Source organism: Malurus melanocephalus, unplaced genomic scaffold (genome assembly GCF_030028575.1).
Source record: "Malurus melanocephalus ecotype Western Australia unplaced genomic scaffold, MMel_1.1 scaffold_283, whole genome shotgun sequence".
NCBI classification, from domain to species: domain Eukaryota; kingdom Metazoa; phylum Chordata; class Aves; order Passeriformes; family Maluridae; genus Malurus; species Malurus melanocephalus.
The window spans coordinates 806,147-828,503 of record NW_026623515.1 but is presented as its reverse complement, the minus strand read 5'-3'; the positions used below and the strand labels follow the sequence as shown (position 1 = coordinate 828,503).

Here is a 22,357-nt window from a genome sequence, read left to right as displayed (position 1 = left end):
TGGCCAAGTCTTGGAAGAAACTAGGCATCTTTAAAGTTTGTTAAGGTAAACAAATAGCACACGAGCACTTCAGAAGAGATTGGTATCACACTATACCTTCCCTCTCCCYGTATTTTCATTTCCTCACAGCCTCAGTGCAGCAGCATCAAGGGCTGAGGTTGGCTTAAGGTTAATGTAGGAGAATCGGAAACGATTGGAACCGCACAAGAGAATAACTCCTGATCTTGGGAAAGGTGTGCTTGAGCTGGAGAGCTGGGCTGGAAATCAGGGCCAAAACCATGCCAAGAGTATCTGGGCATATCACGTGAGGGATGAGGTTAAGTTTGAACTAGCACACAAGCACAGAATCTTGATCTCAAAGCCACTTTCTCTTCAGTTAGTAACAGTAACTAAAGCCATAACCTGGTGGACCATTATCTCCAATGTGTGAAGAGAAGGTTGACAGTACGGCAACAGAAAACACAAACCAGARGAGGCATGAATTGGAAGCTTACCTGATGATGAATTCCCAACAACGATGGTCTCTACTTTGACTTCAGTTACTGCCAACATAACCGTGCTGTTCTGTCGCTTGGTGATGGCATTCACTATTGTGTTAGCTGCATTCTGAATGAGGCTGTTATCTTGTTCATCTCGGTGCGGGACAAAAGACTAAAGGGAGTGAAAGGGGAAAACAAGAAGTTGTTGCAGTCACCTAACCATGCAAACGTACTTTTTAAACCCAGCCACATCTTAATTGAGTTCAGTCAGTTGAATTTGCCTGACAGCAGCTACAAACAGTACTCAAAAGCTTACCACAGCAACAGCATGGCTGGCTCTACCCAAACTGCAGAGGCAGTGTCAGAATTGGTGGGTAACACACCCACTCGTTAATCTAGTGTACCTCAAAGGAAAGGCAGTGGCTTCCATGGTGCTTGAACTGATGAGCTAAACTTAGTCATAGTTTGGAACACTTCAAGACATGTGGATTATCTAGATAGAAGCTTGGTCTAATAACAGTCTGCTCTATTTATACCAATCACTTTGCTCCMTGCATCGTGGCTCAGCCACAGTACAGAGACACAGCCCAGCTTATGCCTGGATAAACATTCACCATGAAAATTAACTCCTTGAAAACTAAGTTATACACAAGCATGGAGTGATTGAGCTGTGAGTGCATCTAAAGCAAGTCTTTAGCTCATTAGAGCAACAGTTACTTTCATCTACTCAGCTTGCACCTCCTTCCACTTCTCACTTAATACCTGGTATTTAAAGAACATCCCTGAAGCAGCCATACTCCACATGCAGAGCAGAAACCTCWCAAGAACCCACCCAGCCAACTGTAACCATATCTCCACACTGAGAAGGTCAACAGCCCAATTTCTGACAGAACAAGTAGGCACCTGTCTGCTCATTTGGGCTGAATTAGTCTATAGAGTAATTTATCATGAGGTTGTAGTAGCAGTCTGTCATTAACAAAACCTGCAGTTTCAGCTCTCTGGCAGTGCAGGAAATTGTGAGTTCACAAAATTGCTTTGCAGACAGGACTAAGCCACAGATTGTTCCACCTGCATTCAAGTGAAACAAGCTTGAACAACCTCTTCCCCAGCAAAAACTCATCAGAAAACGTTTTTGTATATATATATAAAACACACAAGCCTCATACTTACAATAGCAACTTCCACTGCATTCTCTGTGGAGTAAGACGGATCACACAATATTATCAGAGTTCTGTCCCTAGAAACAGTCCTAGTAGCTGGTAAATACCGGATTTCAGAACAGATATTTTCTGTTGTAGTGCCCTGTTAGAAACAAGGGAGATTGTGTGATTTTTAGTTCAAGCAGAAAATAGCAGGTAAAAATAAACATCTCCAGAGTTCTTGCAGTTGCTAAGAACTGATAAAGGCAGCAAAGAGGGCAGCAAGAAAGGGCAGAAAAGTGAATAACAGGGGTGTGGAATAAAGAGCAAAAAACTGAGCCTGCAACATTACGCTAGTACAGTCTGAACCCATCTTGAAATGTAAATAGTTCTTCAAGACCCAAAAAAATAGAATATTCATTACAATTATAATTGTGCCTCACCCTCTACACAAAGGACAAATTAAAAGCAACAGAAGAGTCTAGTAATAAAATTTGCAAGTTTATAATAACAAGGAGTCATACTATAAATTTTAATCTTGCATGCTGTGACATAGAATAGATCCCTACATATATTGCCACACTTTATTAGGAATTCTATTCTCACCTGGGGGACTTTGTCTCCATTAAAAATTAAAGTAATTCTAGCACAGTCATTGTCCAAATACCCAGAATTAGGCAGACACTTGATATTGATAGGCARAGGTTCAGAGGCACTGCATTCTCCCCAGTCCGTGCACGGTGGCTGAAAGCATTTCATRTACTTCTCCTGGCATTCTTGGCCCATGGGACACTGATTATTTGAATTATCCCAGTATTTGCGTAAAAGACAAGGCTTTTTTCCACACCACACCTAGAAATTAACAAGAACAAAGTACTGTTACAAGCAGTTGCTCTCATGCATCAAATCAAAAGAAGCAATTCACATAGAATGGTCATCATCTACTACTGCCTGCAAAATCTCTTTGTTTTGATACTGTTGTAATCCTAGTAGCAGATGGAACTGCTCTTCCACAAAATGAGGACATTTAGTACAGACAGAAGAGTAAAAACCTGTGCAAAGATAATCTGAGAAACCAGTGACTAGACATATCTCCTTAGAAGTTTATGGATTTGTCCCACTTAATTGAGTTATACAGAAATTTAAGGGCTCATTTTWATCTAGTCCGCTAGGCTTCCATAATCTAGAATGAAAAGTATCTCCACAAAGATTAATTTCTTCAGTATTTRCAGTGAGACCCCTGCCAGAAAAGGCTGAATATGTTAAGAGTTCATACACATTGGTGATAAGMACAGCCACTCCAACCACACTCCCAAAAGAAGTTTGCTGGTACCCACAAATTCCAGGGATGCAGAAAGTTTCCAAACACAGCTCCAGTCCAGGAACTAGACTCTGATGATCTTTGTGGGTCCCTTCCAASTCAGGATATTCTATAATTCCATGTAACCCTTAAAATCCTACATAGCACTGTGCAGATATTAGTGTAAGAACTTGCAGATTTCTTAAAGCACAAATGTCAGCAACGAAGTGCAATTGCTCCATTACAAGTGGAAGAAGCCAAATACCACACATGGATGAGCTGCATTAACAGCACATGTTCAATCTGCATTTAGATCTTACATTTCCCTAAGTCACAAAACCACCAGGATCTAGTCCATAATAAATACACAGAGGTTGGAATCTGTCAATTCCTAAAGCTACTGAAAGACAATACAAAAAGGCAGTTAATACCCAGTGAAAAAAAATACTTCCTACATGTCCTCCACCTTGGAATTTACATTTCACAAAATTGGGAGCTCTGAAACTGTGTTTGCAAAGCTTCATCAGTGTAATTTACTTATCCTTCACTCTAGCTCATATTTCATTTTTTGCAACAAGTGTTCTAGAGAGCCTGTTCTAGCAGGCAGAGAGCAGACAGTAACTTATGATTATAAAGACAATCCATAAGTACTTTTACAGGAAGCCACCTTTTTTTTTTCTTTTAGGCAAAAAAAATTTAGGGGAGACAAAGACTTACTTGTGCATGGAGAACAATAAGTTTGTTTCAGCCACAAAAATTTAGGAAAACAGGCCAAAATGCCTACCTTGGTGCAGTCAATACGTCCATCCAAACAGTGGCAGCTGTTGCACTCCTGCTCCCACCGGCTGCCATGGGGAAAGGTCATTCCTTTGAGCCAGCATGGCTTTCCAATTCCAATCACTAACAAAAAAAAAAAAACCCAAAAAAGCACACTCAGACACTTCACCTCTTCAAGTGATAAATACTATACAATTTTAAATTTAAAGTATTATTTGCTGTTCCCTACATATCAAACTACTATATATTAACTTTATACTGGCTACATTGTGCCCTATAGTTTTTTGGGTCAAGGTTGATAGCAGATATAGGAATACCTTCTTGGCATCTAGGACCAATTCTTCCAGGGGGACAAGTGCATCGGTATCCATTTATTTCATCTATACAGGTGGCACCATACCCACAAGGAGAAGACTGGCATTCATCAATATCTGGACAGAAAATAGGTAAAACTCAGTGACAAGGACACAGAACATTGCAATTAATAATTTACTGAGGTGTAATCTGACAATACCTCCTTTCTTAAAAGCAAAGGACAGTTCAGCTTCAGAATTAATCTCGTAATTAAACATTTCTGCCATTTCAGCAATAGCCTGCAACAGATTTCTCATAATTGCATCCTAATTGAAGTCCTGGTAACCAAAAACAGCAGTCATATGCTGACTCATCTCACAGAACACAGTTGCTGGACAGCTGAAGGTGCTAATGCCTTCTCCACATTCAGCTACAGAACAAGTCCCACATCCTGTTCTGGCACTAATCTCAGACATTTAGGCTTCCTAAAACAGCATGGGCTCTCATGAAGGTATCAGAGTGCAAGAGCTGAGCAATGAACTTGCTCAACAACGCTCAAAGAAGTGACTTGCTACAATACAAGTGACCATTAAGCAGAAGAGTAACAGTTTAGTTTGTAACTTTTAATAACCTTGAAAGAGTGAGTAGACAAATTTAATACATAGACACTTGGCATAAAAACCTGTTTAAAAAAACCTTCAAAGATTTACAGGCTTAGCTGCAGAAATCAATGGAAAAAGGCAGGGAAGCACTGTCCATTCAGATGGATAGCAATGTGTCATTTGTTATCCTGGGGAAGTGACCAGTACTGGTTTATGTGACAGAAACCAACTTATCAAGTTGTGACCACAGGCACCAACTGCTTCATTTTTCAACCAGAACGTTTCTCTTCCAAAGCATCTTTGGAAAGGTTTCCTTCCATTGAGTATGAACACCCTTTCCAACCCCTCACAAAAACTCTTTAAACACCAGTTCTTGTCTGATACACAGCATCAGCTCACTTTAAAGGACTGGACTTTGAAAGTGAACATGATAAATGGCAGCAAGTGAGACTGTTACATCTATAGGCAATGGAAAATAATCTAATGGATATGGAAGGGCTTTTGGTTCCATTTTAGCTTCCTTCAAAAGCGCACTAAGATGAAGTTTTAAGCAAATATACAAGATGTAATTTCAACAGGGTCTAACTGTTCTTTCCTCCTGTCTTCAAGCTATACAGGTTTAAGATTCTCCAGCCTCTCTATGCTGAAAAGGTGACTTAACTGTTTCTGTATCAGTCATAAAAGGCATTTTTGTTAGGGCTATTCCTTCCATCTACACCAGTCTAAACAAGTAAAAAATGTCTGCACTCCATTAGAAATGCACAGTGTTTCTGACATCCTAGCCTTAAGGGGAAGGGAGCACCCAAGGAGGATTCAATATCCCTTTCTGGGTTTCTGGATGTAGAGACACAATGATCTACCATCCCTGGTTCATTATCCAGACATCTCTAAGTTGAGGGTTCCATAAGTGCTGYAGCTGCCCTCCAACCAGAGGTGCTGGTTTGTTTTCTATTTGCCAGAATGAGGATGAAGTCTCAACTTGAAAGCACATCACCACACTGATGGAGTGGAAGGACCAAGCCCAAAAAGCCTTGAGGCGACAGAATATTCAAGGTATGATCTTCCAAAGCATGAAGTAAAAACAAGGTATATATCCATTCAAGTCAAAATGGTAAAATCCCATTAAAAAGACAACAGCAAAACCAAAAAAAACCAACCAAACAACAAAATGCACCCCACCAGATTGCTCCACAACCAACACACTTTTAGGGTCTGTTGTTCTCCCTTCTTTTCAGCCTTTATCCTTTAGAATGATTGCAGTGTAACAGGTTTGTTTTCCAGCTTTGAAAGACCTTTATCACACTTCTGTTCTTCACGTGCCAGCACTACACTCACCATGTTTTTGTTTCCATTTGCATTGTCTCAGGGGATTATRGTTTCTAACGTTAAGTAAAACCCATACAGATATATGTCATCTTTACCAACAAGATGTTTATCAACAGAAATATTTAAAACTTAAGCTTCTCTGAAGCCAGCACCCCAATAACATCAGAATTGTCCAAGAAAACTCAGCAATCAAGTCTTTAAGCATGATTCAAGCCAACTCATTTCACTGCCATTTAATGAAATGAGTAACAGATCATAACTTGCTATTATTTACAAGGTATCAGTACCTGGCCAACAGGTAGCTTCTGCTTCATTATTTGGAATTCAACTGAGCTAAAAAGGGTCACCAGGTGTTTTTTCCAATTTGTACATCAGAGTGGTACAACCATCCAGGTCTTTACCCCTGTAGGTACTTACTAATTCTGCAGTCAGGACCGGCAAAGCCTGGGGCGCATTCACACCGGAACCAGTTCACTCCATCAACACAGATCCCCCCATTGTAACTGTAAATAAAATGGTCTGGTTAACAAGCCATCTACAGTGCTTCATTGGTCAATTAAAGCTTTGTTAWTTAAAGCTTCTGCTGCTCTTTAGGGGGACAATTTAGTGCTATCAACAGAGAAAGTGTAATGCTAAACAAACAATATTGCCTAGCAAGTCAGCTGTTAAAACAGCAACATCCTACARAAGCATGAGGAAGCTCATCCACAGAACCCAAGGAGGTGGAACAGCACTTTCAAATGAATGCAAAGGAAGCCCAAGCTCTTCCAAATTTGTTTCTTTTTTAAATACATGAAGCACAGATTATGACATCAGAATGGGCAACTGAGAAAGATAAGGCAGATTGTTTCATTCCCACATCAGTATTTTTCCCCTTCAAGCAAAAATATCCATCTCTATATTTAAAATACTCCCATTTTATCTTCCAAAAAATTTAATTTTGSTTTTAAAACACAATTATACACCATAATTAGTCTAACAGAACATTTTTATATTATTTATTTGCTGTAAGCTAACAAGTTTTGATTTCTCATTTTTTATCCTATTCAATTACAAATGATTCAAATGTTATCACATGTGAGACAATTCACATCACTGTAATTTAGTAGTCAGTACCACCATGGAGGCTACCCTAAAATACTTTTATTTGCTTATACATGAATCAACTCAGGACTGTTTTGTGGTCTTTGTTGCTGTCAAGGAATAGATATGGCATAGCAAAAAAAATGGTTCTAAGTTATTTTACAGAGCCTGKCTTTAATTATTTTAGAGTAAAAACAGTTCTAATCTGTAATGCAAATCCATATTTACTTTCATAATAGGTACAGGAGTTCATTTACTCACCAAGGATGAGGATTGCAGTCATTGGTGTCTAGAAAAAAGAATATGAACTAGTGTAAATAGTGGAACAATTTATTTTCTAATATGTAACACTATACTGCAGAATACAATATATTTGATAAGTAAATATACAGAACTGAATGTTTTCTTCCACACTCGCAAAGGAAGTTCAATTATCATATATATCARCAGTAGGCAGAGTGAAAACAGAATTAAAATCTAGAGTTTCCCTCCCACTCCCAATGTTACACCTTGGGGGGAAAAATAAAAATCAAAGTTGCAAGCTTTACTCCACCTAACCAATTCATTGTCTTGGTATGTCAAAGCAGTTAACTGCTATCCTCAGAGAAAACRGCTTATACACTACTGCCTTCCTTTCCAGATACTTTTCATTATTAAAATTACTAYTTCTGTGAGGATTTTTTTCTGCTCTGCATGTTTCCAAAAATTTTATTTTTATAGAAGGCCGAGAGCCTTATTTTGGCAGAGACAGGATGCAAAAAGCAGCACGGCAAACTCTTCATTCATTACTCGAGCATCATCTTCTTTACCTACCTCCCACTCTGAATGATTCACATGTTTTGGCACATGAACCCCATAAACTTGCTTTGTTTCAGTTAAGAGCTCTCTGCCAGACACTCCCAATGTCCCAGGGGGATGCAAGGGAAGAAAGGAGAAAAGCCTTACTCTGTGTGCATGTGCGTCCTTCCCATCCTTCCTTGCAGATGCACGAGAAGGAATCGCCACTGCCAACGCATGTCCCACCATTCATGCAAGGGTTTAGAATACAGCTGCTGTTTTTAGCTTTCAAGATAGAAAAAAAAACTTCTATTAGCCCAGAAAACAGAGTACCCATCACCCAGATATGTCAACATCACCATTCTAAACATTTTTAAGGCAGCAGTTAAAAACTTTAAAAAAAGGTAAAAAACTCCAACACCCACAYCACATGATAACCTCTCTCCTACCTTCACCATCATCCCAATTCAATCATTTAACTGAACCATCAAATTTTATTTAAATAGAATTACCTCCCTTCTACCCCATCTGTGCAAGCATTCTTCAAGTACTGCTAAATTATTACTTTGGCAGTGAGCTACCCAGGTCATGAGGGGTTCTTTATAACAAAATACTAGTATTTAAAGCTCAGGTTTTGATTAAAAGCTGTAATTGTTTCTAAAAAGCAGAGAAAACTGCACTAAATTATCTTCATTCAACTTTCTGATCATAATGGAAGTGCAATTTTCAGAAAGACGAACCAGACACTACATTCAGTCTCCAAAGGTAAAAAAAATCACAGGTAGCTCCCTATAGCAGGCAGTAACTCCACAAACCCCCCAGGAAGACTCCATTCATTTCGTTTTTCCTGGGAATGCCTGCAAATACACCTCAAGATCACAAGCCTTATGACTCTGCAAGCCAAGCAAGGGACTAAGTTCCCAGGAAAACCTTTACACGGGGCCTCCAAAAACCAATGGAAAAGTCAAGAGACAAGTTCAAGTTTTCTAAAACTGCTTAGGAGAGAAGCTATAGAAAAGACTACATGAGCAACCAGAGGAGCATCCTAAAAATCAGTATCACAATCAGGAGAGTGGAAGAAATTCCTTAAATTTCAGTCACCACCCAACTGGAACAGCTTGGAACCAGCAAGCCAGAACAGTGTGCCTGTTTACTAAACAGTTGATTATCTAAACACTTCTCTGCTGCTTCTGGCTTCATYTGCAGACAATTTAAAAAGCTTACCAATGTTGCAGGTACTTCCTGTCCATTCTGGAGGACATGAACAGCGGAATGTGTCTCCATCATCATAGCAYGTTCCACCATTGCTGCAAGTGTTTGCATCACACTGGTATTCACCTAGACACCACAACAAAGCAGTTTTAATTTCCAACAGTCTTGCTGAACACTAAAACCTGGCATTCTTAATTCTTCTTAATCACAAAATTAAAGAGAATTCAAATGCATTCAGAATTCAGATTCAACACATTATTCAACTTGCTGTAAACAGCCCAAAGAATGGAATCTAAGGACATGTCTCATGAAACTATTTCACTACATGAAGGAATACTTTTTTTAAATGTTCCATTTTGTGACTGGGAAACTGGAAAARGGGTAATGGAAATGCTCCTATTTTTTTCACTGCGATTGTTTTATTTTAAATTTCAGGAACTCCAGTCCCACGAGAAGAAAATAAATCTTTGGGTAATCTAAAGATCAAAGCAAGGAAAACTTACGTGAATGACAAGTTTTGCCTTTCCAGTCATTCTTACAYTCACAATAGAAGTCATTTACCAAATCAATGCATCGGCCACCGTTGTGACATGGGTTAGGAGAACAGTCATTGAAATCTAAAATAAAAGGTATTMAAATTAGATGATCTAGCCCAGCCAAGGCCATGAGAAAATAGAAAATATTTCTTTATTAGGAAAATAAATGTTGTGCTGCTTAGAAAGACAGCAATCCAAATTGTTATGAGGTTATCTTTATATAAGCAAGGAAAAAACTCTGATTTAATAACAATATGAATTATGACTTTCTGACAGCTTAGAAAGACCATTCAGCATGGCTTCTAAGTAGAAGCACCAAAATAGCTTTGTTTTTACAAACAGCTTTATTCTGACCTTCAGAAAGAGCTTTCTAGTAGGGAGCACAATATCCTGAAAAGGAGCCCCAACACAGGACATGCACAACATCCACATGAGACAGTTCAGGCTCCCTTCTATTTTGTGTTTCAAAACACAAATTTACAGGTATTAGAGATGTCTTAACCACATATATATGTATATGCATGTATATACACATTAAACATACATACATAAATGTGAATTTTAGAGAAAGTTCTTTTCACTTCAGACAAACATTTTAATAGGTGGAACATAAGTTCCAGAATAAACTTCGTCGAGACCACACAAAAGGCTCTTTTGACAGCAATAGCTGCCAAAAGCTCCACAGTCTGTATTTCACATCTTAATTGATGCATGTGCTGTAATAAGTTTCAGCAAGTCCTTGCCATCATGCTTTAGGAAGAGGCTTCATTCAGAGCAGAAAAAGAAACAACTGCAGTTTCCTCTGAGGTRTCTTAACCATGGAATGGCCTAGCTCACTTCCTGGCCAACACTTCTGCCTATTCCCAGGAGAAAGAATTTTCTCCTCCTGAGATAAATGATTAACTATACAAGAGAATCAGATTCTGCTCCTATTAAAGGAGCTGAGACTTTCAGAACAGCTACCTGAAGTTATTTCTGAAAATACTTCTGCAAACAAGACTTWATTACAGAACAGAGAAACYACCCCATTATTAAGMACATACCAACCATCTCTGTTCCAACAAAGCTGCATCATTTGGCCCTGCAAYACTGGGCAATACTCACTTGTGTCACACAGTTCTCCTTCCCAGCCACTGGAACAGAAACATCTAAAGGAATCAACTTCATCGATACATGTCCCACCATTCTTGCAAGGTTTTCCAAGACAATCGTTGATATCTACAACAAAAAGTCAATAATTATTCMTCAAGGCTGTTTTCACCTACTTGGAGGAATGATCTACACTTCAGTCTCTAGGAAAAGTAGCACAAAATTATTCCTGGATTGGTGCATACAAAAGAGAAGCTCAAACATCTGTTTTCAAGCCTGGTAGGGTTTCTGGTTGTATTGTCTCTCATGTAGCAAGTGACAAAAATAAGCCAGAGCACTAAGTTTACCTGGGAAAAATATCCAGGTRTTTTAAAAACACACAGACCAGCAATACATGTTCTGGTCCCTTCTTTACCATTCTCATGTKGGAGAAATCCATGGCTCATAAGACTGTACATAAAGGTTATGGGTACAGACACATTTACATTGAAGTTGGACTAAAACTAGTTTACTTTCACAGAGCAAGTGTAAACCACTACACAGACTGCTACCAGAAGAAACCATTTCAAGCAGTACATCTGAAACAGTGCTTTATGCAACTTTATTGAAATCTTGAAGTTTGATTTTATGTTGTAAAGCTTCATTACATTAAAATAAATTTAGAGCAAGAAGAATGATCTTTCASAAGCTCTTACTTACTTTCATGACAGTATGTTCCAGTAAAACCTCTGTCACAGGCACAGGTGAAATTCCCTCCTGGCTGACTAATGCACCGTCCATGAGGCCCACAAACATTGGATGAAATGAAACGGATTCCATCTTGGGTAGCATTAGTGAAGACTTCTATTGTACAGCTGTCAATTACTAAAAAAGAAATGTATCTTTAGACTAATGATCTGTATCACCAATCAGTTTTCAGTTTTAAAGTTTTACAAAATTTAAACTAATCATAGTTTTATTTTACTTATAAGTTACTATCTACATCCTTRTAAATAAGGAGCATTTCCTCTCATTGCTTCACTGTTTTATGAAGTGCAAGTGAGTACAATAAAAACATTTCTGCATATTACAGCCAAAATACTATTTCTTTTTATAATGTACCACCATCAAGACAGATTTATGGACAACAGCAGGTACCTTTACAAGAATTGTTCTTGCAGTGGTCCTTGAGATGAGAACAATTTTTTCCATCATAGTCATCAGGGCAGGCACAGTAATAATCTCCTCCCAGATCATAACATTTAGCCCCATTCTGGCAAGGGTTAGGTTCACAGAAATCAATATCCATCTGTAAGAGAGACCACAGTTAGAGGCAGCTGCTTCATTTCCCAGGAGTAAGCAGCATTATCTGCTTTGCCAAAGACACAGATGAAGCTAATGTATAAGGAAMTCGAGTTTTAAGAAGGTTTATGAATCATACATATTGCATATTCCATCCTGCAGGACAAACTTCAGCTTACTTTAGTCTATCCTGACTTTAACATTTCTGACACTGCTAAAAAGATACTCCTTTGCAGAAGGCTGAACAAGCACATTTGCAATAACTCAGTAAATAATTACTTAAGCCATTAGGAGACATCTCACTGCAACTTCTCTGGATCATTATAAGTCACTTCTCTGTCCTTCACACCCACGTACCAAGTGCTAAAAGGCAAGTTAAACACCAGTGCACTTGTCAGCTTTGTGTCTGCAAGAGACTTAAAATACACAGAACCTGAACAAAATCCCATCCCCAAGAGTAAATTCCCTTCCCATCTCAATTAACACACAGAATTTATTAYCAAACCACACAGCTTGGAAGGGACCTCTAGAGGTCAGCTACTCCCCACCTCCTGCTCAAAGTAGGTCTAGTTAGACCCAGCTGCTCGAGGCCTCATTTTTACAAATACCATCACCACGCCAATTTGCACACAGATACAAGAGATGCATTTTGAACTCTGACCATCTGATCTGGAGAGMAAAATTTAAACCTTGCCTTCATAACATAACCTTTATCATAGACATTGCTGTGGCAAAACAATTCTGCTTTCTGCTCTAGACTGACACCCAAGATCACGGTTTCATGATGCCCTAAATTGGTCTCAAAATCCACAAGGCAGCCTCAAAAGGGATATTTTTACATCCCAGTATCTTTCTCCAAATTGTTATTCTTAAGGATTGCTTTTCTCCCCTCAAGTCAGTTTTTCCCTCTTCAYATCTCTCTTGGGAGAAAGATAGCTTTCAACTCTACAGACATAAAATTAAGTTCAATAGCGGTTTTGATCCCTATTTTTAGCAGCTCAGTAGYTAAATAAGAGAAAAATGCAAAACTAGCCAAAGCAGAAGGAACACAAATGGTGTGAAGTACTTAATTCAGAGTAGCACATACAATCCCAGACGCAACAGAAACTTTCAGCAAACCATTTCGTGCTCTCCTACAGAACATTCAAAGCAAGCTATAAAAAAAATAGCTATGGTCTGAGAAAGATTCTCAGATCTCCTCTATCAGATGTCTCCATTTGTTTCCTTCCATTAGTGTAAATTTCCCCTTCCCAATGCAAGTTCAGTAGCTGGTACTTTAGCATCTGGAATCAATGGTAGATATTTCCTGCAACACACAAGGCAAGCAGCCAACTCCCCCTATTATTCAAACACATTTGCTAAAAGTTTAATTGCACAGTACTGTATGAATCAGTCCAGAGTAGAGCACTGAAGTTATGATCCTTATGTAGAATTAGTTCATGAGCTATTAGGTGTTGCACCAGTTTTATTAAACTGGTTGATATCTGCAGATCTTTTAAATTTTGAATAAAAGGAGGGCACTGCTTCTTTAACGAAAAAAAACATAAAATTAAAATAACATAGAATTAAATACTTCAGCATTTGAGAGATCACTCCAATGTCTCCACAAAAAAAAATCTGGAGCAAATCCAACAAAATTCTAACCTAAKGCCTCCACAKTTGATGCTAAGSATAACACTCAGATGGATTTGACTATCAGTAAAAACCAGAAAGTGAATACTTGATGCAAAATAATTTTAGTCTGKAAAGTCTAACATCCTCCCTAGAAAGAAGAATATCTTCATTACCATTAAGTACTTCAGGAATTATCGCTAAGGCCTCAATATTTCAGATCTGAATCCTTAAGCAYCAGAACTACATGTTCCTAAAATGATCTCAAACAAAATTCTAAGAGCCAGTGCTCGCCTATCTGCCTGCCTTTAGTAATGATTTTAATTATCACCATTATATATAATAAAAATAATTGATACATAATTATTATACTCCTACCAAGAGCAGTAGGATTACTTGAAGGGTAATTTCATTATGCACTTCAGAGTTATTAGGATAAGAACCTAAAGCTCTCCAGTGTAACAAAAGGACACAGGTCCTGAAAATTGCAAAAGAAAGCATTTCAAGTTTAAGGAATACTTTCAGCCTTAAAACACTTAAGGAAGGCCAACACCTATGAGCAACAACTTGAGTTTATCAGGCTGCAAATTCAAGCGTTACAGCTACTATGACAGCACTGCACAACAAATTGGCTTATTCAGAGTATCAGGTAACAGCTACGATAGGCAGTAACTCTCCAGCCCTGCGTTACTCCCATTTAGACCCAGAGATATATCTCTTTCAAGAATTCAGTCCATGACAAGCATTGCAGCAATGTCTGCACTGCCTCACCTCGCAGAAGACGCCCGAGAATCCCTGGGAGCACAGGCAAGCGAATCCATTCACCAGGTCCTTGCAGCGGCCCCCGTTCTGGCAGGGATTGCTCTCACACTCATTGGTTTCTATCTCACAGTTTTTTCCCGTGAAACCACGAGGGCACAAGCAGTGGTAACCATTCACTTCATCCTTCACAGAACAGGGAAAACAAGCAAAAGCACAAGGATTTTTTTTATTGACAAAATACGCACACAAAAATTCAAGTTATTTCTGTATTTTGGATTTGCGGACAGCAGTAGCACCACAAAATTTTACTTTGTGAAATGGGAGCAAGAGTCTGCACATGCAGCACTACATTTTTAACATTTATACAACCTTAAATTGCAAGCTATAAAACTTGCAACCAGGCAAAAAAAGATTAATTTTCAACATGGAATGTAAAGAACAAGAGTTACCTTACAAGTCCCTCCATGCTGGCACTGCCCATGACAGTCATTAATATCTATGGATAAAATATGCAAAGCATTAGAATTTATACTGGAAGACTAAGCTGTAAAGTATAAGTTTAGCATAAGAACAGAGAACAAGTTATTTTCAAAAAGGTTTTTTTTCTAGATATTTCAATGAAAAGGAAGGATTCATGATGTCTTAAGAGATCTCTATKTTTTAAAAGTATCTAATAGAAAATTACATTCTATATTTCCACTATAGTGTACCAAAAAAAGAGCTATCAATGTCAGCTGATTTAATACCTAACATTTTAACTTAAAAGCATTTTAAATTGAATCAGTTCATATCATTCAGAAACATGTAAGAGTCAAGAGATTTATTAGTTAGTTAAGTATATATCTAAGCTCATTTTAATACCAACAACCTTTTGAAATAAATTTTCTAACAGTATTTTCAATTTACATTGCTATAAGTTAAAAAAATCCTGACGAGGTATTCTTTCCTTGTAAAAGTATGCATACTATCGCTCATCATAATTTTTTTTTTTTTACAGAACAAAGCATCCTACTGTGAACATACATACTAAAGAAATACTAACTGATATGACAATTTACTCCTGTCCATCCTGGAATGCAGTCACAGTAATATCCACCAATGAGATTTTTGCAAGAGTAAGCATTAACACAGGGTTTCCCCTCACACTCATTAGCATCTGTGAAAGAAGAGAAAATAAAGAATAGAATAAAGAACAAACCCAGAAACAGATTACCACAGCACCAAGCAAAGTGYCCATGCAATCCAAGCATCAGAAGCTCACATTATACACCAATAAGGGCACTAAAACCATTTACATACCACAGGATTTTAATGCACRCTTGCCTACAGTAGCACATGCATGTTATCTTATCCTTCCCTTTGCCAARACTCAAAAAGGCAATTTGTTAGTCAGGGCAAATCCCTTCTTGCTTAGTCTCTGTTCTGCCACCATGGAGAAGGAGCTACCATCACCAATGCTGCATTTTGCAACAGAAAAGTTATGGGCCATTCTAAAGGAACTATTATAAGTAAGCTTAAGTTGGGGCTTAAATAGTTACAGACCYACTTGAATCTTCTGGCTTTAAGATCTACTAAAGGTGAGCTAAGATACCAATAACAACACAGATATTCTATGTTTTCTTCAACAAACACCATGCTGGAAACCCACACAGTTATTCACTGTTTAGGAATAATCTCCAGTGGTCTCCAAAGCTTTAGAAGGTGATAACTTACCAAGCTGGCAAGTTGCTCCAATCCACTGCTGTGGACAAATACACTCAAATGAATTGACRCCATCAATGCAGGTCCCTCCCTGAGCACAGGGGTTCGATGCACACTCGTCAATATCTGCAAAGTCAAAGTCAAAGTCTTCAATTACACGGCCTAAGGCTTGGCTTAACTGGTTCTGCTTCAAAGTCAGTTTGAGATCAAGGGGGACAAACAACAAGTTTAGGAACAGACTAATATTTCTAACCCAAGTTTTACTTGGGTTTTTCTCACAATGAGATAGAGAAGATCTGCAAACAGCAAAGATGAATCAGCTAACCTACCTATGACTCRAATGTTCATTGAAAGTCATGTTCCTAGATCATGAAACAAATTTATCCAGTTTTGGTCGTGTGGCTGGTACTTTTCAGGAGTTTGGGGGGTGGTTGGGTTGGTGTTTTTTGAGGGGCATTTTTGAGGACAGTTGGTGTTTAAAAATGGGTACATTTTACACAGCCACCTGTGTTCCACATCACGGGCAACACGCAAATCAATTACAGATGGACAGTATATTTCAACCACTTCCCTGTCCTCTGAACCAGTCATTTAAGTGTGCAAATCTACTCTTCCACTATTTAAGAAGGAAAAAACCTTTCATTTTCACATTTATATTTCTTAAAATGAAACCTTTCCATATTTTGCTTTGGAGTAGCCAAGAAGTCAAGAATTGTCAAACAAGCTTTGACAACAGAGCATCTCTTTGCATATGGTCCAGCTATGCTTTTGATAACAGATCTCAACTGTACCCAATCAAAACTGTGGGGCTGCACAGAACCCTCCTCTTTTCACTTTGCCAATGCTCAGCTGTTAAAAGACAGGGAAAGTGAAGGACTACCACCAAATTCCAAACCCACAGAGCATGATATCACCAAGAAAGCTGCATGGAYCCTTTCAACCCAACAGGTCAGTCAGCAGCAGCAGCATACCCACCAATAGCACACGTTGGTCCACTCCACCCCGATGGGCAGTGACACTTGAAGCCTGATGAAATTTCGTGACAAATTCCACCATTAGCACAGGGATTAGATACACAAGCATGCTCAGCTGGGGAGAAAGAAGGAAAGAAATTCTTGCTAAATAACCTTCCAGTACCAATCAAGGAGAATTTGTGGTTAAAAGTTGCGTTGATTAAAAGGAACCAAGAGAAGTAGCAGTGGAGAGATGCTGCCAGTACAGAAGTTTGGAGCCTTCCTCTCCCAGTAGGAGACTGAAGCAGGGTTTTACTGAATATGTGTCATCCTTCCCATCTAATGACTCAAAAGCCTAAGCACAGACAGGTCACTCTGGGATATTTCAGTATCCCAAGAACCAGCAAAGGTCCCCATTCTTTGCTTTCTTTTTCACTGCCTCCTCACCTGAAAAGCCAAGCTACTCCCCCACAGCTTTCAGGGCAAGCTAAGGCAAGATTTCATCCATTTCAGCCTAAACCTTACATCACATTCTAGCAGCTGAAGCAAAATTTAAGTTTTGATTGTATCTTTAATACCACGTAGCACTTTATGAAGTTCAAAGATCTACATCCTGATTAACTCTGAAAACCTTCTGCTGATAATAGTTTAGTGAACTAAAGGCCAAGCAGTGAAGTGAAAGAAAAAAAGCTCTTTCCACCTAAATTTTCAGCCATCAAGGAACAGCAAAATTCATACTGAGAAGACTGAGACTATCACATTTTTAAAAAAAGATTTAACAACCCATCATGACAAAGAATACCCAGCTGAACACTACATGAAGCAAAATATGAAAGAACTAGAAATTACACACTCGCCCATTTATCTCCAAAGTGAGAATAATCAAGAAAAGTTTCCAAAGACCAAAACTGTCTCCAGAACATGAACATTTTGGTCTTAGTGTAACACATAGACAGAAAAAAGCAACATGGTATCTTTGTACTGTGGTTGAGATAGGAAGCAGTTTTTCAAGACATCTGTTAGACACAAGACATAAAGCCATACTTCATCACAAAGGTGGTTAAAATGCTCTCCATTTTGCCAATAGGCACAAGGAAGACACTTTTTGCTCAAGGTGTCTCTGTAAGACTGTTTGAGCACATTTCCATAGCAGTTAAAATTTGAGSACATTTCCATAGTAGTTAAAATTTCATTATTAATCTAAATGTATTAGGAGCTCCACATCAAAAGATTGAGTTTCAGTTATTAAAAAAAGGACAGTCAACACATTCAGTCAACTAAAAACCTGGGTCAAACATCACTTGCTGATCACAGTTGAAACTGAAGTGTTCATCACTTCCACCTTCTTTAAGTCCCCACACTACAAAAGATGCAYGTTTTTCCAACAAGAAAATGGGAGAAAAGTAACAGGGAAAGCCACATGTGTAACCTATTTTCACGAGACTACAACCCAAATGCATGGATTAAGAAAGAGAAGTCAAAGGGAAGAAATATTCTCAGTATTATCTAAAGGGAAACTGGTGCAGCATTTCTGTCATCTTAGGTGGTTTTTTTTAATAGCCAGGCTAAGGCACATGAGAGATGGAGCATATCCCCACTGAGCATGTAGAAGTGCCTAAAGCAGTTCCAGATCCCCAAAGAGAGATGCAGTGTCCCAAAGTACCGATCTCGCAGTTCTTTCCCGAGTAGCCGTCGGGGCAGGCACAGCGATACTCGTCCGGTTCGGTGTTCATGCAGGTTCCCCCGTTCAGGCAGGGATGGTGATTCCCACAGTAATTCAGATCTGCACAGAGGAAAGGGTCAGTCAGCAGGGAACACAGAACTCACCATTTTAATCCCTAATCAGACACACAGATGCCTTTCTAAGGCTGGAACATCCTTCGCCCACATCATCCCCATATTCCAATGGCTAGCCTCTCATCTGGTAACTATCCACAGAACAGGGAAGAATGAACAAGAGACAACTGCAGGAGTTAGAAGAGTCAGGACAATTCCAAGCCTTTTGTCTTAAACTTCCTATACTTCTGATGCCTAGGCACCATCTGCCACAGAAGAATTAAGGCACAGAAACACTCAGGTAGTTGCACACTAGCAGAAAGAGAAAAAGGGTTAATGAGTTATCAGTTAATCATGCAACTTAACTTATTTTTCCTGTACATTAATGTTAAGTACCTTTGTTACAGAGCAGGCCACCCCAGTTGGTTTCACAATTACACTGCCATGGTTCATTACAGCTCCCATGAGCACAGCCTGGGTAGCGGACACACTCATCACAGAACTGTCCTTGCCAACCATAATGACACCTAAGATGTAAGTTCACATGTTAAAAGTTAGCAACATGATGCTCCATTATCAGCATTACATGTATTTACAACACTACACTTACCATTCTCAAGAAACAAGGTCAACTGTTCAATGTGCAACAGATAAACAAAACTTTATTTATCCTGTTTAGAAGGGACACACTAGTCCTGCTGAACATCCYTACTGGAACTCATCCTGCTCAAATGTGTTATACACCATGGCAACAAACACCACCAAGCACTACACGTTATGAGAACTGGACATGAATTAGTTGTTCCTTCACAAGAAGTCCCATCTTCACATAATCATCTCACATTAGGGCAAAAATTGTGATTGATACAAGAAAACTGGAATTAATTTGCAGGAGACTGCTGGCTTACTGCATTAAGCACCAAAGTGGTTTTCTGTGAAGAGAGATTTCAAGGTAATAGCTAATTTTCTCTAGAGCACTACAGACTTAAAAGACCAGGGCAGGCAGAGAAGCAGCAGTCTTGACAATTTTCTCAAGGACTGGTTTCTCAAGAAAATTTTTTTTTACAGATTTATTCCATTATACCCTCAGTGTTCTCTACGGACACTATTGCAAAAGTACTCTTTGGAGAAAGGARAAGCAAGAACAGAAACAAATGCCATTAATAATTCATTTGTTTTAGAGTTGAATTTTTTCCTCAAGWTTTCTTCTGAGACCAGTATCTTTATGTTAATCTGTAACAGAAGTCTGCTAAAAGAAGCAAATGTTTATGCTACAGAAAAGTACTAAAGTCTGAACTTGTTAGGGGGGAGGAGGGGAAAGGGCATAGGCTAATGGATTTTTTTTTAACATATATTTATATTTAACACATATTTTAAGTACCAAGCAATAGTAAGCTTGCTCTTTTGCACCAACAAAAGAGATGTTCTGCCTTTTAAGAGAGTACTTCTACAGAATTCAAGAGACATGTTAGCAACAAAGAGTTGCGTAAAATCACACTGAAAGGGAGTTGGGCACACGCACAACAGCACAGCCTGACTGCCTAGAGGTGAAAAAACATTAGAAATGAACCTTCATTTTTTAGATTTAACACTACCATTCTATTATCCACATGATTTAAATAGTATAAAAAAGCAGGAAAGAGATTAAGTCTTTGGAGGGGGGGCAGTGAGAGAAGACAAGGAAGAGAAGTATACACAAGGAGTCTTGGTTCCTGGTGAATCAATCCCCTTCCAAGGTTTCAGTAAGCTGGATCAAACCGCAGAGGAACAGAACAAGCTGTGCTGGCAGCACAACATATCAATTTTTATTATTTACACTGGCAGAAGGAATCTAGATGCAGATCCCTGCAAGACCATTTTTTTTTCATACGAAGTTCTAGAACTGCTTTGAGCTCCTGTCCCAGTCAGAAYCTGCTCCTGCCCTGCAAAGCTCTGKGCTGCAGAGCTCCAAGGAGAGCCTCAGCCATCGGCTGCTCCTCTGAGCAGGAGCCTGGAGAACACTCGTGTTTTAGAAGCCGCTTTCTTTTGCTGTACTAGCAGCAAGAGGAAACAAATACTGCTCCTGCTAAATTTGATCTCTTCCTTCCTCCTCAAGGACAGAAAAATCTTTTCGGAGGATGGTAATAAACAATAAAAAAAGCATTGCAACTCGCTTTACTGGCCCCAACCCAAATCTTCATCCATGCCAAACCTGGCACTACTGCCAGTGATTCACCATGACTATCCCAGCCAGAGCCAACTCTCCACCCACACACAACAAGCATTTTCAAGAGCTGAAAGTCTGCATCACAAAGCAAATAATCACACTAACTCAATTTATTCTCCACAGCCAATGGATAACAAGTTTCTTTGTTTAACACTGTAGCGCTGCTTAAGAGCACAAGGGAAAATACAGCCACCTTCTAGAACCTGAAGGCATCTTAAACACCTACTTGAGTTGGTAGGAATGCTTGATGGCATTAAACTTACTTCAGCAGAGAAAAGGTTGCTRCCTTTTCATGATATTCAACACAGACAAAGCTTATAAAGTTACACCAAGCCTGAGGGAAATAATTTCTACAGGCTAAAAGCAGTCCGAAGGAACACARTGTTTACAAGTCAAAAGGTTACTATGTGGTAAGCTGATCAGCCTCCAGTTTACAAGGAAGAGTAAATTAGGATTTCCTCTTGAACAGGAAGTCTGGTTGCATCCTACATTAACAGGTGCTAGAGCAGCCTTAATTCCACTTCCGTCTAAAAAGATAACGTTTACTCACCCTGAGAGCAAGATGGGATCAATAAAGGTGAAYCCATCCAGAAATGGGTACATTGTATGTCAGGTATGGGTATGGATATGTAATTTATGACAAAAATATTGAAACAAAACACAAGGACGGAAACTGAATTAATGATTCACTATTAGAAGCCCAGAAGGTACGAACACAAATTCAACAGCATCTAGGCAAAAAACACCAAAACAAACCAGAATTCCTTTTCAAGTACCAACCACTTGTGCAAAAGCCAAAAGAAAACTGCCAGTGCAGCTAACAGTGGGCTAAASTTACTTCTTCCCTGCCCTCCCATCCCACTCGAGAACCAATTAAATTGCAATTCTAATTTTTTCACATCTGACAAAATAAGAAAGCCAAATATAGAGAACCTATAAGGATTCTCATTGTTTGACAGACAAAGAAAATTCTTATTGGAATCAAGATTCTACTTCCTTTGTCCTTCCCCTCTGCTGACTTCATCAGCTCAAACTTGTCTTCACAATCCAGCACATGCAAAACAAAATCAGACCTGGCTTAATCTTAGCCCGTGCTGGGTTATTAGCAGTACAAAGAAGCTACCATAAATAGATTGTTACAGTTTAGTAACTTCCTGATGCGAGGCTGCAGCACAGGCATCTGCTCCCAGACCAAAGCATCCCTTTGGGTCAGAATTAACACAGACAGTGTGTGAKAGGGAGAGAAGAACAATTGCTTGTTATCTTGAAACCAAGAACTTGAAGAATAGATCTGGTAATTCTACMAGCATGCTTCACAGCTTCCATTTTCCTTAGATGAGAGCCTGGTGCCAATAGAAAAATGAGAATTCAAACAAAAGGCTGGAAGACRTGGAGGTGGCAGGAGTTAACATTAGCAATAATTCTAGACAACTCTTCAATCTCCAGATTAAAA

At 38.9% G+C, this 22,357-nt stretch overlaps 1 protein-coding gene across 3 annotated transcripts in view; it reads right to left on the bottom strand.

Annotated features, from left to right (window-relative positions):
- JAG2 (jagged canonical Notch ligand 2) overlaps nucleotides 1–22,357 on the bottom strand; it is a 69,362-nt gene that overhangs the window by 4,491 nt on the left and 42,514 nt on the right. Inside the window, exons 6-25 of one of the 3 annotated variants that reach the window (XM_057376604.1) lie at nucleotides 19,095–19,225; nucleotides 18,586–18,705; nucleotides 16,945–17,058; nucleotides 15,982–16,095; nucleotides 15,311–15,424; nucleotides 14,718–14,764; nucleotides 14,278–14,451; nucleotides 11,752–11,902; nucleotides 11,314–11,478; nucleotides 10,630–10,743; nucleotides 9,493–9,606; nucleotides 9,002–9,115; nucleotides 7,946–8,062; nucleotides 7,262–7,289; nucleotides 6,335–6,420; nucleotides 4,013–4,126; nucleotides 3,703–3,818; nucleotides 2,225–2,470; nucleotides 1,650–1,781; nucleotides 495–651 (exon numbers count right to left, since the gene is read on the bottom strand). In XM_057376604.1, coding sequence (XP_057232587.1) covers nucleotides 495–651; nucleotides 1,650–1,781; nucleotides 2,225–2,470; nucleotides 3,703–3,818; nucleotides 4,013–4,126; nucleotides 6,335–6,420; nucleotides 7,262–7,289; nucleotides 7,946–8,062; nucleotides 9,002–9,115; nucleotides 9,493–9,606; nucleotides 10,630–10,743; nucleotides 11,314–11,478; nucleotides 11,752–11,902; nucleotides 14,278–14,451; nucleotides 14,718–14,764; nucleotides 15,311–15,424; nucleotides 15,982–16,095; nucleotides 16,945–17,058; nucleotides 18,586–18,705; nucleotides 19,095–19,225 — 2,468 coding nt within the window. The remainder of the gene's footprint in view (nucleotides 1–494; nucleotides 652–1,649; nucleotides 1,782–2,224; nucleotides 2,471–3,702; nucleotides 3,819–4,012; nucleotides 4,127–6,334; nucleotides 6,421–7,261; nucleotides 7,290–7,945; nucleotides 8,063–9,001; nucleotides 9,116–9,492; nucleotides 9,607–10,629; nucleotides 10,744–11,313; nucleotides 11,479–11,751; nucleotides 11,903–14,277; nucleotides 14,452–14,717; nucleotides 14,765–15,310; nucleotides 15,425–15,981; nucleotides 16,096–16,944; nucleotides 17,059–18,585; nucleotides 18,706–19,094; nucleotides 19,226–22,357) is intronic. The other 2 variants (XM_057376605.1, XM_057376606.1) reach the window with 2 other exon arrangements.